This window comes from Manis pentadactyla, chromosome 11 (genome assembly GCF_030020395.1).
Source record: "Manis pentadactyla isolate mManPen7 chromosome 11, mManPen7.hap1, whole genome shotgun sequence".
NCBI classification, from domain to species: domain Eukaryota; kingdom Metazoa; phylum Chordata; class Mammalia; order Pholidota; family Manidae; genus Manis; species Manis pentadactyla.
This window is the reverse complement of record NC_080029.1, coordinates 93,663,874-93,683,476: the sequence shown is the minus strand read 5'-3', so window position 1 is coordinate 93,683,476 and position 19,603 is coordinate 93,663,874. Positions and strand designations below refer to the sequence as shown.

The following is a 19,603-nucleotide window of genomic DNA, read 5'->3' as shown; positions in this document are numbered from 1 at the left end:
GATAAGCAAAAGTTGAAGGAAATTTACCTCCCACAAACTATCTCTACAGGGTATTTTAAAGGGACTATTCTAGATGGATGTGCTCCTAAGGCTAAATAGCTGTCACCAGAGAAAATAAAACCACAGTAAAGGGAGTTGACCAATTAATTATTAACCAAATGCAAAATTAAATCAGCTACCCACTAAGTCAGTCAAGGGATATATATTTATAAATGACATATCCAATAAGGGGTTAACATCCAAAATATATAAAGAACCCACATGCCTCAACATCCAAAATGCAAATAACCCAATTAAAAAATGGGCAAAAGATGTGGATAGATACTTCTCCAAAGAAGAAATTCAGATGGTCAACAGGCACATGAAAAGATGCTCCACATCACTAATCATCAGCAAAATGCACATTAAAACCACAATGAGATATCACCTCATACTAGTTAGGATGGCCAACATCCTAAAGACAGGGAACAACAAATGCTGGCAAGAAAGAAGAGAAGGGGAACCCTCCTACACTGTTCATGGGAATGTAGATTAGTTCAACCACTGTGGATAGCAATATGGAGGTTCCTCAAAAAGCTAGAAATAGAAATATGATTTGACCGGGGAATTCTACTCCTAGGAATTTATCCAAAGAAAACAACTTCTCAGATTCAAAAAGACATATGCACTCCTATGTTTATAGCAGCACTATTCACCATAGCCAAGACATGGAAAGCAACCTAAGTGTCCATCAATAGATGAATAGATAAAGAAGATGTGGTACATATACACAATGGAATATTATTCAACCATAAGATGAAAACAAATCCTGCCATTTGAAACAACATGGTTGGAGAAGTAAAAGTGAAGGAAAAATACAGCAGCAGACTCACAGACTCCAAGAAGAGACTAGTGTTTACCAAAGGGGAAGGGGGTGGGGAGGACGCCTCAGGAGGGAGGGAGAAGGGGATTAAGTGGTATTACGATTAGCACACATAATGTAGGGGGCGCACAGGGGAAGCAGTATAGCACAGAGAAGACAAGTATTGACTATAGCATCTTACTATGCTGATGGACAGTGACTTCAATGGAGTATGTGGGCGGGACTTGATAATACTGGTGAATGTAGAACCACAATGTTGCTCAAGTGAAACCTTCATAAGACTGTATAACAATGATACCTTAATTAAAAAAATAAAAATAAAAAATAAAGATATGAGCCCCCCTCCCCCAGAAAAAGAACCAGCTAGCATTCCTGCCTCAATGCCTAAGTGCCATTAATGTTCCCCAGTCACCAGTAGTAACAAATACGCCCCCCTGAGGCAGGTATTGTCCAGGTTAAGAATTACCTTGTACTTAGTTGAAGACTCTATTATTTTACATCTGAACTACTAAAAAAATTTAATACAAACCTTATAAATATTTTCCATAATCTACCCTCTAGTCAACGCTCTTCCCTAGAGTTCCTTTAATTCACTCCAAATTATTTATAGATTTATTAAAGGTTAAATGGTGTTCCCAAAAATATACATTGAAGTCCTAATCCCCCATCCCATATCTGTGAATGTAACCTTAATTAGAAATAGTTATTGTCAATGTAATAAAGTTAAAATGAAGTCATATTGCATTAGGGTAGGCATTAACCTAATATGAATAGTATCTTTATAAGAAAACAGAATTAGGGAAGAGAGTGCCATGTGAAGAGACAAAGAAACACAGACATATTGGGAAGACAGCTATGGAAGATGGAGACAGAGACTGGAGTTATGCTGCCATACAGCAAGGAACACATGACGTTATCAGAAGCTAAAAGAACTTGCCCCTAGACACTCCAGTGGGAACACAGCTCTGCTAACACCTTAATTTTGAACTTCTATTCTCCAAAACTGTGAGATAACAAATTTCTGTTGTTTTAAGCCACCCAATTTGTGGCTTAAAAAAATTTCCTACAGCAGCCCTAGGAAAATAATACAATAGTGAGTACTCAAAAGTATTCCATTTGTTGGCAAGATACTGCGCTTATATAATAATATAATTTCATTACAAAAATTTTATATATTTTTATATATATATTATATATATATAATTATGTGTGGCAATAGTTTACTGGCAAGAACAAGGGCTTTTGGAATCAAACAGACCTGAGTTTAGATTTCTACCATTTTCTTGGCTCTCTTAAGCCTATTTCTTTACCTATAAAATGAGGAGGATTAATGAAACAAAATATAAAAAAAGCCTGCCTATAGAGTTTGACATTTAATAATGTTAGTTCCTTTCTTTCCCAGGTACATAGGTATAGTTAACCTTTAAGAAATTTGGTCTTGTATTGTTCTCTTAAAACACAAATATATTAATTAAATTGACAAAAATATATTGAGCACTTCTTATACTCTGTATTACAAAGATCTTAGAAACGTGTCCCCTTTTTATTTTTTTATCTCCCTTTCTTATTTTCATATTTCTCCACTTTCTCTTGCCTCCATAAAGAACAGGGTAATCCCAGGAAGTTCCATGGAGATCATAAAATGAAGTGATTCATGAAAAAAGATGACTAGGATTTAGATATGCTAGAGAAAAGATAAAAGGATATTCAAAGAGCTTTTCCACCCACTCTACAGAACAGAAACAATTCTTGTAGTGTGGCAAGTAGTATCTGTCCTCTGAAATGATAGTGAGTACTTTCTGAATTGTGACTTCATTAAACAAGAACTACTTTTCATAGATTAAGACCTAAGGTTTCCCCATTTTAGCTTCTTCCTTGGAAAATAATTATTTCCTCTGATTGAAAGTCTAGGCTTCCATCTAGGCACAAGCGAGGCATGTGGTAATTTGAGTTTCTCACAGTGCTTCAAGGTTCTCTTCTGATTCCCAAGTAACTTTACCTTTCTTGCTCCATTTTTTCCTGACCAGGTAGCACCTCCTTTGAACAATGTGGCCTCAGAGCTTTTGATCCATTACCTTCCACGTCTGCTTCTTCCTCTCTGCCAAACTAGCTCCTTCCCTTTAGGATGACTTAAAAATTTATCTCCATGAAACCTTTTCTGTTTAGTGTAAAATAATTTATTTTAGCTTTAAAATTTCAATCATATATATCCAATTTAAATTCTATTTGAGGCAAAACTTTTTCTCATTTGATGATTAACAAAGGCCTAATCAACTAACATTTTTCAATCTTAAACTTATCTCTCTTTAGCATTTTTTACTGATCTGTTGTATCCCTCATTCTTAAAAGTTTTTCTGCCATCGCTTTAATAACACCCACTTTCTCTCATCCCATTCCTTTCCTACTCAATGTTTATATACCCTGTGCTTCCACCTTTAACCACAATTTCATTTCATTATTCATCAAATATGTCTGAGTTTCTACTTTGGGTCAGTTTCCTAGGCTACTATGTTGTGGATACAGCAGTGAATGGGTGAACAAGAGAGATGCAGTGTACATGGTTACGGAGCTTACAACTGAACAGGGAATATGAGGGGAGGACCTAACCTAGTTTAAGAGCTTGGGGAAGACATTCTTGAGTAAGAGAATTTTAACTGAGTCCTAAAAAATATTAGGCTTTAATGAGGTAAAGCATAAGTGAGAGATTTGGAGGAAGCAGCAGCTTGGTAGAGATGAAAGAGTCCGAATTTTGGGCACTGTGTTTCAGAGCACACAATAGGGAGAAAACAAGAAGAACTGAAGGATATAAAAGTTCAGTATGTGGAGTGGAGGCAGATACAGGGAGAATGATGATATCTAAAGCTAGACTGCAAGTCAGGTTGTGAAAAGATTTGTGAGCTATGTTAAGAATGATAGGGAGCCACTAATTGGCTGTCCCCTTTTACTGCATGTTTTAATTTTTTTTCTTAACAATTTCCATGAAGTATAATTTACCTACAAGAGACTGTATCTATTTAAAGTATTTGATGACTTTTGATTGCTTTACACATTTGTATAACTACCACTACAATCAAAATATAGCATATTTTTACCACCCCCTCAAAGTTTTCTCTATTTGTCACCCCTCCCTCCTCCTCAGGCAACAACTGTTATCTATCATTATAAATTAGTTTGCTTTTTCTAGAGTATCATAATAAATCAATAAATATATACTTTTTATGCTGGGCTTCTTTCACTCAGCATAATGATTTTGGAATTCACCTGCATTCTTGAGTATATCAGTAATTCATTCCTTTTATTACTGAGTAATTTTCTGCTATATGAGTTTATCACATTTTGTTAATCTCTTCACCTGTTGACAGACATTTGGGTTTTTCCAGTTTGGGGCTTTTGTGAATAATACTATGGATATTTGTGTATAAGTCATAGTGTGATAGTATGTTTTTATTTTCTAGAAGTGGAATGGCTAGGTCATATGGTAGGTATATATTTAACTTTATAAGAAACTGCTATGCAGTCTTCTGGAGTAGTTGTACCATCTTATACTCCCACCAGTAGCCTATGAGAGCTCTAGTTGGTCCACATCCATACTAAGACTTGGTATTATTAGTCTTTTTAATATTAGTTATATTAATGTGTGTGTAGGAGTGTCTCATTGTGGCTTTAATTTGCATTTTCTTGATGACTAATTATGTTGAGCATCTTTTCATGTGCTTATTTGCTATTAATGAACCTTCTTTGATGAAATGTCTATTCAAATCTTTTGCTTATTTTAAAAACAGATTTTATTATTGAGTGTTAAGAGACTTTTATATATTCTAATATAATTCTGTCAGATGACTATACTGTGAATACTTCCTCCAATCTGTGTCTTGCTTTTTTTTTTCTTTTTAAATAGTGCCTTTGAGGAACAAAGTTTTTAATTTTGATAGTTCAACTTATCAGTTCTTTATGGTTCATGCTTTTTGTGGCCTCAAAAATGCCTATCCTAAAGTTGCAAATATTTTTGTTTGTGTTATCTTCTGGAAGATCCATAGTTTACCTTTTACATTTATGCCCATAATTCATTTCAAGTTAATTTTGTATATGATGCAAGACAGCAGTTATTGTTCTTTTCTCCCCCTCAGAAAAATATCTAGTTGTTTCAACATCTTTTGTTAAAAAGATTTTTCCTTTACCCATTACATTGCTTTGGCACGTTTGTCAAAAATCAATTGACCATATATCTGTGGGCCTACTTAAGCGCTTTATTCTGTTCCTGCGATTTACTATGCCTATTTTTTTCATCAATACTACACTGTCCTGATTACTTTTAAAATAAGTACTAAAATCAGGGAATGTAAGTCCTCCAACTTCGTTCTTTTTATAAATTGCTGTGGCAATTCTAGGTTATTTGCATTTCCACATATATTTTAGGATCAGCTCGTCAGTTTCTTAAAAAACCCTGCTGGAGTTTTTATTGAACCTCAAATTAGTTTCCCAGGCCTGCTATAATGAACTACCACAAACTTGGTATCTTAAAACTAAAATGTATTCTCTCACAATTCAAGAGGCTTAAAGTCCAAAACTAAGTTGTCTGCAGGGCATGCTCTCTTTAAAGGCTCTAAGGGAGGATCCTTCCTTGCCTCTTTCTTAGCTTCTAAAAATAGCTGGCAACCCTCGGCATTCCTTGGTTTGTAGATACATACTCCAGTCAAGGCTTCCATCTTCTCAGGGCCTTCTTCTCCATTTATCTTTATCAGTATCCAAATTTCCTCTTCTTATACAGGCATAAGACACTGGATTATGGTCCACTGTAATCCAGTAACCCATAACACTTTGTACCAGCACTAAGAACTATCAAGAACCCATAGGAAAAATGTAAAATATGTTCCTTCCTCAAGGAACTTAAAATTTTGTTGAGAAGACAAGGTTAACATGTAAGAAGTTCTTAGTGAAAAAGGAAACACAGAATAAATTAGTGTGGCTCAAGCCATAAATCTAAGTTGTGTACAGAGAAGGAAAAGCATGCTCTGGGTCAGAAATGCCAGGAGGCTTCAGGGTGAACAGGTGAGAAGTTAAATAAAAGACTGATAGAATAGGTACACAGAAAAGAGACTAAGAGTCAAATGGCAGGAACAAAGAAAGATACAGAAATAGGAATGAACATGACACAGAAAGGCAGGTGGGGAGGTAAGAGTAAGCAAAACACCATGTTAGGAACACAGCTTTGGTCAGGAAACAGTGGAAGACAAAGGTAGTTGAGGCCACTCCACAAAAAAACCTTAAAGGTTACAGAAATCTGACTTGACTCAGTGAGTGATAAAGGAAGAGAACTGACCAAAAGAAACTGAGACCACTACAAGGAGACTAGCTAGGAAGCTACTGCTTCCTTCCCATTCAATTCTCTATTCTGTAACCAGACGGATTTTTTTATTTTTTAATTCAATTTGATCAAGTAACTCATCTGCATGTTGAATCATTGAATATGAGATGCTGAAGAAATCAAGGATGACACCAGGATTTCTAATCTCAGTCTTAATAATGATTGCAAGAACATTACTTTTAGGGACAAAGAAGGTTGGAAAGGGATATAGTTTGGAGAGGAGGTATGAATTTTGTGTGGTTTATGAATAATTTGAGATAGCAATTAAAATTAAATTACAGCTAGAACTTGGCCAGATTATGACTGGTGAGGCAGAGGCAAAGGCAGGAATTACCATGTGCAACATATTAGAACTGGAGGAGGCTGATCCTCAAATTACAGAGGAATAGGCAGGCTCCGGGGAGTTAGCTAAGACAAATATGGGAGGAGTCAACTAAGCCTTACTAGAAATGGACCAGAAAATGGAAAAAAAAAAAGTCAAACAATGAGGAGCAAAGGGTAAGGCAAGTAGGCTGGAGCTGGGACCTGATCTTAGGCAGGAACACAGAATCCTGCGGTGGAAAGAGGGCAGGAGAGAAGGAAATAGTTGTGGAATAATAATAACTAACACAGCACTTACTGAACATTTCTTTCTTTTTTTTATTATGTAGTAGGCACTGTTCTAAGCATTTTAATGAATTTTATTCATTTAACATCACAAGAATGAGAACTATTAACTTCACCTCACAGATGAGGAAACTGAGGCACAGAGAAACTGTGTGATTTGTCCAAGGTATACCACAATAAATGGAAGAGCCAGGATTTGAGCCCAGAGTAATGAAGATCTACTATGTGCCAATGCTTTTACATATACATATTTGGTATGTGTATGAATGTTGTGTATATATACACACATAATGAGGATACTTTTTGGGAAAAAAAAGGTATTGTGTTTCCCATCCTCCTTTCTGGCACATGACTTTTTCCCTATTCAACCAAAAAGTACACACTGCCTTGGGAGGATTATGGTTTTTAAAGGGAAAAGAGGTCACCTGTTCAGCTTCAAACCTCAAAACTAACTTTTTTTTGCATTTGTAATAAAACAATTTTGGGTAGACTTTTTTCTACATTCTAATAGTAACTTTCATTTAACAAGAGCTTGACTTGGCCCACTTGGACTACACAGCTTTAGTTAAAGATACAGGTAGGAAGAATTCAAGTCAGTATAAGAAAAAGGCCCTACACCCAGGAAACAGAAGGGCCTTTCTGACAAAAAGAGGAAAGAAAACGCAGTGCATGCATGCGTGTGTGCGTTTATGTGTGTGTGTATGTGTGTGTGTGTTGTGTGTGATAGATCCCCCTTATTATGGGCTGAACTGTGTTCCCCCAAAATCCAAATACTTAAGTCTCAACTCTTAGTACTTCAGAATGTAACCTATTTGGAAATAAGGTCTTTAAAGAGATGATTAAGTTAAAATGAGGCCAGTAGGGTAGGGCCCTAATCCAATATGACTGGTTCCCTTGTAAGAAGAGGAAGAGACATCAGGGATGAGCATGCAATAGAGAAACAATGGTGACAGCAAGGCAGCAGAAAGGAGGCCATCTGCAAGCCAAGGAGAGAGGCCCCAGAAGAAACCAACCTTAAGGCACTTCAACCTTGGATTTCTAGAGTCCAGAACTGTGAGAAGATAATCTTCTGTTGTTTTTATCCACCCAATCTATGGTATCTTTGTATAGCACCCTAGCAAAGTAATACACTCCTCTAGACTAAAACCCTTTAGGGGAAAACAAAAAACAAGGTAAATGTGGGGGAATCCCAGAGAACTGGGGCTTGTTTATAAAGCTTCCTTAAATAATTTCTGTGTTCTAATCGTTTAAGTAACAGGTTGAAAATGACAGAACAGTATAATAAATTGGAAGTCTAATGTCACCTTTCTGATTCCTATGGAACAGGGCTTCTTAGATTTCCAAAGACAACCTGACAATAGCAGTGAGCACACCTAGCACCTAGATCTTGGTTTCTAACACCATTTTCCAATAAAAGGAATCAGGGCTCCTTGTAAAAAATTTGATTATAGGACTGGGGCAGGAAATACACAAGATGAGCCTGGAACATTATGTGGTGCCAGAATGTAAGGAAGGGATATGCCACAATGATAGGTATTACGTCAAAGAGATAGATACAGGAGGCAACTAAAAGAGCTCTAAATGGTGAGGTTGGAACAATTTCAGCAACAAAATAGATAAAGTAGCTTTGGATTGTAACTTAAAATATAAACTAAGTATATATGAGTCCATACTGATATAAGTGATTGAATAAATTAATAAACAAGGGAGAAGAGACAAAGGTCCATGCAGAAGAATTTCAAATAATTTACACAGATATTCTATCCTTAAGGAAACAGAACATGACTCCCTGTGCATTATGTGTGGGCTGTACATAGTAACTCCTTTCAAAGAGTACATTATAGAAAGGGAGAAAAAAAGAGTAACTTTACAGTGCAGAAACCTGACAAACACTACCTCAAGCCAGGTGATTAAAGTTAACATCAACAGTGATAAGTCACTTTGAGAGTTGAACCCTTGATATAACGTGATGAGAATGGCAGTTGACCTTTGTGGTCTTCCTCCCAAAAACCGTAATGGCAGTCTCATCCTGAGAAAAGCATCAGACAAATCCCAACAGAGGGACATTCTACAAAATATTTGATCAGTAATCCTCAAAACTGTCAAAGTCATCAAAACAAGTAAAGTCTGTAAAATTGTCACAACCAAAAGGAGCCTAAAGAGGCATTACAACTAAATGTAATGTGTACACTGGAGGGCATTAGGGAAAAACCGAGAAAATATTAATGGATTTAAAGTATGGACTTCAGTTAATAATAATGTATCAACAGGGGTTCATTAATTGTGACACATGTGCCCTACTAATGTCACATGTTACTAATAGGAGAAACTAGGTGTGGGGTATATGGAAACTGTACTATCTTTAAAATAATTCCATAGATCTAAAAGTGTTCTAAAATTAAAGTTTACATTATAAAAAAAAAGAAGACAGCCTGAACAAAGATTGCAATAGTCCCTATGTACACATCCTATCTAAGGCAGCCCAGCAGGACAAAAGGATTTTGGATGGGAAACATCGGTGGAGTGGGAGTGGGATAGTGCACAGGGAGGTGATACCTCCATAGAATCCTGGTTGGTCTCCAAGACTGTATAGGATGTACCTAGTCAGGCATCCAAACACCATTGCTGGTACTTACTGAGTACAGATTTGAGGTCACTGCCCATATTGCCTTGAGGACATGTAAGATTTAACCTACACCTCAGACACTACCCTGACAATGGGAATGTTAATAGGACACCTTAGGCTGCAACTAAGGAAATCTCAACTTGACTGGCTTAAACAGTAAGGAAAAATTTTTCTCCCACATAGTAAGTGCCAATATTCTATTGTAATATTCTACTCTGCCATCTTCAGTGCCTGATCCATTCCTTAGCCAATTCTCCTGGCACTCTGGTTGCCTCCATTCCTGGTATCACATGCCAAAGCAACAACATCTGGCAGAAGAGTCTCTCTCTTCAAATGTGACTTTTGAAGAGTACTGAACAGGTATTTGTAGAATGTCTCTTGACATTAGTTTGCATGATGCTTTGTCATGATTAGACTGGGGATTTTAGATTTTGGGGAAGAATACCACAAAGGTTTGTGTGTGACTCTCTTCAGGAGCAAGGACATGTCCCCTCACACTTCACCAGCCACACCATAAACCCTTTCCTAAACTAATCACAGGAAAGAGTAATGAAATTACTATAATTACCTTAGACTAATCAGGACTTAGCCTTGAGTCACAGGGGGAAGAACATATTACCAAACAAAACTGGGCTTTTCAGAAAAGATGAAGGGGGTATAAATGGCTGTTTTACAGTAGGTCACAACTAGTGTCTAGAAGTAAAATCCCTGCGAAGCAGAGCCCTCAGTCAAAAGAGACTACACTAACACGAACAAGTTGGTTTTAAAATGGAAGGGACACTTTAAATAGTCATATTTACTCCTTCCTCCAAAACTATCACCACCTAGAGGGATTTTAGATCAGTTATGGAAAATAAAGTTTTAGGCTTTGTTTTTCCTACAGTCTATTTTGTAATGTGTCAAGTTTGATGTCTACATATATGTGATCTCAGGTCTGTACAATACCCCATTTTATAGATTAGGAAATAGGCCAACAGTGGTTAAATAACTTGCCTCAACAGAAATTGCCACTTCCAGAAATTGAGCTAGAATTCTAAACTATATCTGTAGCCTTCAAAGCTAGAAATGTTTTTAAATCTACCACATACTTCTTTACATACCAAGAGAGTAGTAACAATATAGGAACACCTCTGGAAGAAATTTCATACACAAGTCATCTAAGCTAAGACTACTCTTTGCATTAGCAACTCAGAGGTTCCTCATTATCCCCAAGGATAAAGAGTCACAAGCACTTCAACAAAAATGCTATAGCTACCTCAAAATATGAAATTACATACAAGATTTGTGAGCCAGCTGCACAGAATATTAAACAAATAAAAGTCGTCAAGATACCTAGGGCAGCAATTACAAACTAGCATGCTTTGCTACATTCTTATTTATCGTAACAAATAGGTCATGAAAATAGTTATCTGTGATCAAATTGACTTAGAGAGACTACATTAAAGAAAATTAAATAGGCTTCTTGACTAACAGATTTCTCGGAGCCTTTATATGCAAGCAGGCATTATGAACTCCAAGAGGAGGAGATACTACTTATAATGTTTAACATTTCTCTCCAAGAAAGTTTTCCTTTCTTCTCCTGACCAATTCCTGGGACAATTTTCTGTTTAACATCACTTTGAGGAATACTGCTCCAAAGGGAAAGCAAAGACCCAAGAATAGAGTCCAATACTAGTGGGTGGAGGGAAAAAAGAAACCCAACAAAGAATAAAGAAGGCAGGGAACAAATCTTGAAAGTTCGATATTACAGAAGCAAGAAAGGAGATAGTTTCCAAAAAGCTAGACAATCAATAGGACCAAATTACTGAGAGATTAAATAGATTGAGACTAAAAATGTTTCTGGATTTGACTATGAAGACTCACTTGTGACCTCTAAGGAAACAGCTTCAGAAAAACAGAGGAAAGAAGGATGGCAGACAGAATTTTTTAAAAATTAGGATGAGGATGAAAAAAGAAGTAGATGAAGCATTTATAGACCACCACTAATTGCAGTTTTGCAGTGAAAGTAAAAAAAGAAATCAGTTGGCTGAGAGGAAGGAGTATATAGGAGAATTAAAAAATTTAGAACAGGGGACACCTTATACCTGATTGAAGGTAAAAGTGAAAACCTACTGAAAGAAACTGATAATTATAGTAGATGGAAGAAATGGAATCCAGTATAAATTACTAGAAAAGATTTATCTTTCCTTTCAGATTAGAGAAAATTTGAATAATAATGCTTAGCCATTCCAATTCAGAAAATCTCATTTTAATACTCCAAAATTCCATGGATTTCAGCCTACTCTGCCCAAGAGAACTTTTCTGTCTTCAGAGTTCATTGTGTAGTTATGTGTATAAATTTGCTGATGGCTGGTCCTCATAGAGGACATCAACCTTGCGGTGATGAGTAGGAGGTTGAGCAGCACTTTAGGGTCTCAATCTTCATGAAATAAGAAAATGCAGAGACTGGTGACAGCAAGGAAGTTGGGAGCTCATGGAGATTTTCATTTATAATGATTTACTATAAATGAGTTTGATATACAAAATAAAACTTATATAACTATAACAGGCACACACACACAATGTGAAGATTACCAAAGAAAGGTCTGGAAAGAAAGGCATGTATTTATCCCACCCAGAAATTTCACAACTCTGCTATACCAACAGAAGTTGCATAAGTCATAAATTAATAATATAGTTCCCAATTTGCTGGTGAGACGAAGACTAGTAGCAGGTCTAATTACACTCTAGCTTTACACTTTTTAAATTTAAACTTTGTACACTTTCCATCTGCACAAAACAACCACCCTAATAGCTACTTAAGAATACAAAATTTCATTTTTATTTCCTCTCAAAAACAAGGAGGGCACTGACCTGAGATTCTGTTCCTTAGATCATATTGTTAGATTCTATCTTTTTGACTAATTTCATTAATTCAAATCGAATTAATTTTGTATTAACTGTGTCCAGGTCACATGGGTGGCTCAAAAATGGCTCCAGAGCCCATGTATCACAATATTTTGATCACAAAAAAGTCAGTAATATCTGATTCCTTAACTACTTTATACTACCCCATCGAGATTTAGGAAAAATCATACTGCTTAAAAAACATGATGACCACCATAAATCGAGGAGTTAAAGGAGTCCCCATTCTTTAAATAAAGAAATTAATATTGATCAGCGTGCACGGAGTAAGAATAAGGCAACAATACCCACACCAAACCTGGCAGTCTTCGGATTAGTGTGACGGGTGAACCTAAGAGGGCCACATAGGCCGTGTGACTACTGCTGCCAGCTCAGCAGTTGAGCTTGGAGAAAAGGCGGCATCCACACGCAGGCCACTCTTGAGAACCTGAACTTACAGCCAGTTTCGCCTGCCAGGGACTGGAGAATGTGGCAGTGATAAACCGGGAAAAGTCTGACAGCAACACGGCTGCCAGCGGTAAGGGGAGCCTCCAGGACCGCAATGCTGGAGCGTAAGGCAGCCGCAGGCGGGTTAACACCCCGACCTGGGAGCTGAAATAAACTATGGGAGATAAGGGGAAAGGGCTCGTCCTTACCTTGTCATCCTCGCACCTCTTTCCCAGGCCCTCCCTGGCTTGCAGCCGGCTGCTAAGACGGCCGTAGTCGGCCTCTTTCTGGTCGATCTGTTTCTTATGCGAGTCCACCAAGAGCAGGAGGTCTGAATTGCGCTTCTCCAGGCGCCCACGGGCCACTTCGGTGCGCTTGACCTGGCCTTGCAGTTCGGCCACCTCCTCCTGAAGCAGGACGTGGCGGGAGGAGATGCTCCAGTAGTTGAAGGCGAGGACCGCGATCACCACCAGCAGCACCACCAGCACGAAGGACGGCAGGCGGCCAGCCCGCCGGTTGGCCCCGAAACCCACCATGGGGCCGAACCAGGCTGTACCCCGGGGCCTCGCCGCCGACACCTACAGGTTCAGGCCTCTGCTGCTGGGCTGCCTGGGAGACGCGGCCCCAGTGCCCACCGAAGGAGGAGGCAGGCGGATTCGCCCGCCCGCTAGCTAGGGAAGGGGGCGGGGCCGCTAACTGCAGGCCCCTCCCCGCCCCCCATCCTCAAATCCGACCAAAGCACGCCCCCGACGCTTTGAACCAGACCTTCCACTAGCCGAGTGAAACCAGAAGAACCTAGCGACCTGCACCCCGGGTTCAACACCTCAGGGATACGGGGCGGGGAGAGGAGCCGGAAGCGGGAGGATTTAACTCTGGTCCCGCCCACTAGCTGGGCCCGGGTCACCTAGGGGGCTATTTCCTAGTTTCCGCCGACGCCCCCTCTTCTCGCGAGAAAGTGGGCTTCGTTCGCCCTTTGCAGTCTTATCTCGCGAGGCTTATCTCTGTCAGGAGAGTGTTACGCTGTTTTTGGCTGTGTGCGTTTGCTAGCGTACCTCGTTCGAAGTCTCTTCAACTTTTACCTGTTCGGTTCGCTTGACCAGGGTCTACCTTACCTTGGCCCTCGTGAGAGTTTTTGTCTTTGAAGACATCTGGGGCTGCGACTGCTATGTAGGGAAAACAGGTGAGCTGCGGGCAGAAGGGGCGACTAGAGGGTTTTGTACTTCCGGAGATATTCTCGTTTGTGGTGATCATGTGGAGAGAAAACAAAAAGACCACAAAATAGCGGTGGCCCAAACATTAGCAGAAAAGCAAAAGAAACTGAGCTGTATGACTGAAAGGGGAGGGGTGCCCCGCCTGGTTTCCAAAGTTACTGTTTCACGAACCGAAAGAACTTCAGAATGTGTGAGTTCCTGTTCTTAAACTCACTGCTGCTTTTGCTTCGAGCCGGGCTTCCAAATAGAAAGTCCAGAAAGTGCTCTCAGTGAGTGATAACTAATGCCGTAACTGACTATGAGCACATTTTCGGTTAGAAATAATAGCTCTCTTAAAAATTGTTTTTTATGCCTAGTCTCACATTACCCCCTCAACAACGCAGTTTTACAAATGAGAAATCCAAGACGCAAAGTTGCTCCAGAAACTTACTCAAAGTTCCATATCTTGTTTGAGACAGTTAGGCATGAATCCAGATGACTGGTCTGTTAACTTTGCTCTTTACATTATACCAGGCTAAATGTTGCTTTATGTTCAGCGTTAATACAGTGATGCAGAGCAAGCCCCCACCTTTTTTTTTTCCTGCATATTTTCTTTGTCCTTGCATAAAATTTTTTAGTTATTGGCTCTCTCTTGTTTATGGAGAAGATGGAATTGCTTTATGTTTCAGACCTCAGGTTCATGAACTTCAATGCTCATAATATCTCAAGAATGCAAAAACTTTGATATTTTCATTCAAATCAGAGTGGTATGATTATGGGTCAGGAAGACGTCATTTTTGAATAATTATTCTGTGCTTCCTGTCCATTTCAAAAATAAATTGCTTAATGGTATCAGAGTAACCTAGAAGATTATTGCACCTTGATGATTCTTCTCATAGATACAGAAAACAACACCAAAACGACCAATATTTACTTCACCTCAGACTTGAGCTCTAGTAAGTGCTCTGGCTTCATGAGGTCTCAGAAATCCCCTCCAGTCTCAAATGACAAGCAGACTCTGGAAAAAGGGAGCAATGCAAAAAACAGTTGCAGATGTCTAGTAAGTGGCAGCACTGGATCTTAAAAACCAATCCTCTTTCCACTCTTACCCAAGGGAATTTTTTTTTTCCTGTTTTGACGGTTATCTACCTTTGAGCCTAATCCAGATATCATCAAGACAGTATATAAGTGCTGTGCTATATAAATCACTATGGGTTAGGTATTAAATTAAGGTAAAAGTCAATTCCTTAAGCCAGGTGATCAAGGTTAACAACACTGTATTTCATGTCATTAGTGTGTACCCTTGATACATGCTTGAAATGATGCTCTGTGGTCTTCCCAAAACTCATAACCCTAGTCTAATCTTGCAGAACATCACACAAATCCCAATTATGGGAAATTCTACAGAATACCTGACCAGCAATCCTACAAACTGTCAAGATCATCAAAAACAAGGAAAATCTGAAATACTTACGCAGCCAAAAGAAGCGTAAGGATATATAAATACAGTGTTGTATCCTGGATAAGATCCTAGAATAGAAAAAAAAAAAGGTATTAGGTAAAAACTAAGAAAATCTGATTAAAATATGAACTTTAATCAGGTATTATTATTGGTTAATTGTCACAAATATATCATGCTAATATAGGATGTTAAGGGGGAGACTGGTGTAATATATGGGATCTTTGTAGTATTTTCACAATTCTTTTGTATTTCTAAAAGTGCTCTAAAATAAAATTATTTTTTAAAAATCAGTGTCTATTATTTGGGATGTCTTAGATTATCAAGTATAGACATATAAATATGTTCATATAACTGGAAAGACAGTATAATCACAGGAATAAAATTTTAAGATTTGAGGGGTGAGCATCTATTACACAGTGGTAAGTGATGTTGAATCATAGGAATTTTGTTTAGATGAAATTTTTTTAAAGGCAAAAATCATGTCATTTATTTTATTGAATAATCCTTACCCTTTCTTGAGCTTAAAACACTATTTGGCACATGTGTCCTCAACATATGTTAGCTTGCAAAAAATTTGATGCATTGGAGTTGAGAAGAGTGGGTTATTTTACGACTTATTCTTCAATATTTGGGACATTGGGTTGGATTAGATTAGAGAAGGTAGCAGCTCATAGAAATAGAAAATTCACAGATGTGTTAGGCAAATTCCATTGCAAATGAAAAAACCTAACGAACTGGTATAAGAAAAGTGCTAATTTTTAAATAAATAAAAATACATTTTAGTATATTAAATATTAAGTGACAGTAATATTTAAATAAAATAATAATTTAATATATTAAATAATTAAATTCAAAATACATTTGTTAAAAGGATACAAGGATAGTTCACAGTCCTATTGGAAGAGCAGCAGGAACTAGAGTACTTCCAGGGGACTTGATACATCCAGGACTCTGTTTTTCTACTTTTCTGGGCTTTATTCTCTCCTTCATATGGTCATTTCTTTGTAGATAGGAAATATGGCCCCAGCATCCCCAGGATCACATCCTCCAAGTTCCATGATCACAGAAGCAAGGGAAGTCTGTCATCTAGTTTTCAGAATAAAAATTACCAGGGAAGAGTTCTGGTTGTCCAACCCTGAACATATGCACACCACTTATATCCATCACTGTGGCCAAGTGGGCAGTATGATACCACAAAATAGAGTGTTGGGTAGACCAAAACAAATAATGTTAGCTACAATTGAGTTTTGTTTTTCTTGAGATGCCTTTCTTCCCTTCCAATTAAGAACAGTTAATGGTGTTGCTGACTGGGTTCCCAGGAAACAGACTCTGAGATGGAGATTAATAATAGGAAGTTTTTCTTGAGATCACCACCCTTAGGAGGGTAGGGAGAAAAACAGGAGAGGCAGAGGGAGAAGTTGGGCTGCTATATAGTCTCGGTGAAAGCCTCAGCCAATTCCACCTAGAGCTCTGGAACAGGTGGCCCTTCAGAGTTCTGGGTCAGAGGGGTCCACGCCTTTACACTTCCACATCAACCAGGTTTTAGATGCCAGCTAGGGGAAGAGGGCTATTAGGCAGTGTGTTAACTCTAGTCAATTACTAACAATGCCTGGATTGCTGTATTAAAAGAGATTAAGAAAACGTATCTGGGCTAAGTGAGAAAGCTATGACCATTTAGTAATTTAGCCCCAGTTCACAGGAGATGGACACTGTGTGCCACCCAGATCCCCTTTCAGGAATGAAGTATTTAATGCCCTAACTGCTGAGAATGCTGTGAACAGATAGCTCTCAGCTATCAGCCTTCCTCAGAATTGCCTCAGCTGAAGAGTGGTTCTTCCTTTCCATGGCACCCTTCAAGCAATACTAGTGAAAAGAATTTATGTTACTTCCCTTTGTCAAACCCACTTCTTACAATTGTATAGCAAGAGGCAATATTCTGTAGGGGTAATGCATGCATGCTCTGAGGTAAGAATGTTGAGTTAGTCTTTCTCTCCCTTATTAATTTTGTTAAATCAGGCAACATACTTAATCTCAGTACCCCAGTTTTCTAATTTCCAACATGGTGTATCAGGTAGGATTAAGTTTGGGCTCTATATAAGGAGGAAAAATAAGCAAGATAGGATTTTTTTCTCTCACATAAAATAAATCAAGAAGCAGACCATCCAGGATTTGTATGGCAGGCTCCGTGCTGCTCACTCCTCTTGTCATCCCTACAGCCTGGATATCATCTTCAGTTCCAGACATGAGATCCTTGATCCAGCAAGCAGGAAGAAAGAAGGGCATCCCCCTACCCCCAACCTCTTAACAAATGTACATTTCCACTTCTCATTGATCTGAGCTCAGTCATATGATCACACACACACCCTACCCGAGACCAAGGACGCAAGGAAATACAGTCTTACAGCAGCAGTATCTTCAGTTGAAAATTAGGGTCTCTTAGTAAAGGAAAAGGGAAGAACAAGTATAAAGAAGCAAAAACAAACTCTGCAACAGATAGGGACATAATAATGCCTGTCTCATACAGTTGTAGAAATTAAATAAGTTAATACATGTATAGTGCTCAGTATAGGCACTTAGCAAGTGTTCAGTAAATGTTGCTACTACTGCTAATATTACTGTAGCAGTGGTTCTCAGTCTGTGGGGAGGGCATGAATAAATCTTGTATGTTCACTAACTTTTGTCTATTGAATAAATAATTTCTACAAAATTCACTACTTTTTTGTTGGTATACAATCTTATATTGGTTTCAAAATGTACAACACAAAATGTTCAACAGTTACCCATATTAGTAAATCTTTACCCCCTCTGGTGGGGTTATTGTCTATCAATGTAGAAAGATGTTACAGAACCATTGACTATATTCTCCATGCTGTACTATCATCCCATGACCAACTTAAATTGTGCAAATCTCACTACTATTTTAAAAAGTCTGCGATGCAATTGTGAACAATAAAATTGAAGTTTGTTTTAAACTAGTGATTTCATCATAACCTTTTTCATGATATTTTCTCAATGGACACTAAAAGAATAATTAATGCTACATGAGTATGCAGTTTTTGACTTCAAAAAATTTTTGAGAGGGCAAGAGATTGGTTATCTTGTGCCTGTAGGCCCATATTTTTGGTAGGACTATAATCTAGCCTCCATCAGCCTCTCCAGGTTGATTTTTTTCCTTAAATTCCTTATATATTTTCCTTAAATCCCTTGTATCCTAGCTCTAAGGATATTTTGTTCCCCTGGCTATCTTAGGTCTCTGACCCTTTGTTTCCTATCAACTCCTCCCCAGCTTCTTTCACTACCATTTATTTATGAATTACTCATTATTAATAGCAATGATACAAATTTCTCAGGTACCCGTAAAATCACAATTATATTGCTAATATAGTTGAATTGAGAAAATACTTAATTGAAAAGGTTATGAAGAGAGTAATGCATTGAAACAAAAATTTTAGAAATTAATTACAGCATTGTGTTATTGGAAGCCTATGTTATTTGAGCCTTTATATCAGGGAACATGCATTAATTGGCTAATTAGTTATTTAATTAATCAAATAGTCATTGAGTGCCTGCTATAGGCCAGATAGTGTTCTAAGTTCTAAATTAGGAGGAATTGCAGGGCATACAGCAGAGACAGAGTCTCCTGAAGCTTCCAGTCTCTTCCTCCTTTGCCACTCAGTGCCTAACCAGGGAACTATTCAGTCTATTTCCTTTAAAACACTTTTGACACCTCCCGCCCCATGCTGCTCTTAAGTAGAACTGACCACTGTCTTTTTATGCCTCCATGATATCCCTTAGATTTCTATCATGGTAGTTTATTTTGCTGTGACATGTCTGCCTCCTACTACACTTTCAGTAGATGTTCATCTGCAAGATCATGGAGTAGGCTGTGATTTTTTTTGACCCCACATCATTAGGCTTCCTTTCCAATCTTCAGTGATTGCTCACTTCTTTACTCCTAGTTTCTTTGGATTTGTCTGAAACACTTTTTTGAATAGCCTCTTAACCATTTCACCTTTATATTTTTTCTTATATTCTTGAATTATGGAATTTTAGAACAGGAAGGGAATTTAGAGATGCCTGATCTAAAACTTACATTTTATAGATGAAGATGAAAATCTAGGGAAGTAATGTAACTTGCTCAAAATTATTCTATTTTACCAGT

At 38.0% G+C, this 19,603-nt stretch overlaps 1 protein-coding gene across 2 annotated transcripts in view; it reads right to left on the bottom strand.

The window, feature by feature from the left end:
- The window catches only part of GOLM2 (golgi membrane protein 2), a 163,058-nt gene extending 149,410 nt beyond the window's left edge, over positions 1-13,648 (bottom strand). The window contains exon 1 of one of the 2 annotated variants that reach the window (XM_036905378.2): positions 12,999-13,648. In XM_036905378.2, coding sequence (XP_036761273.1) covers positions 12,999-13,325 — 327 coding nt within the window. In that variant the 5' untranslated portion in view covers positions 13,326-13,648. The remainder of the gene's footprint in view (positions 1-12,998) is intronic. The other variant, XM_036905379.2, reaches the window with a different exon arrangement.
- Between the last annotated feature and the right edge of the window lie 5,955 nt (positions 13,649-19,603).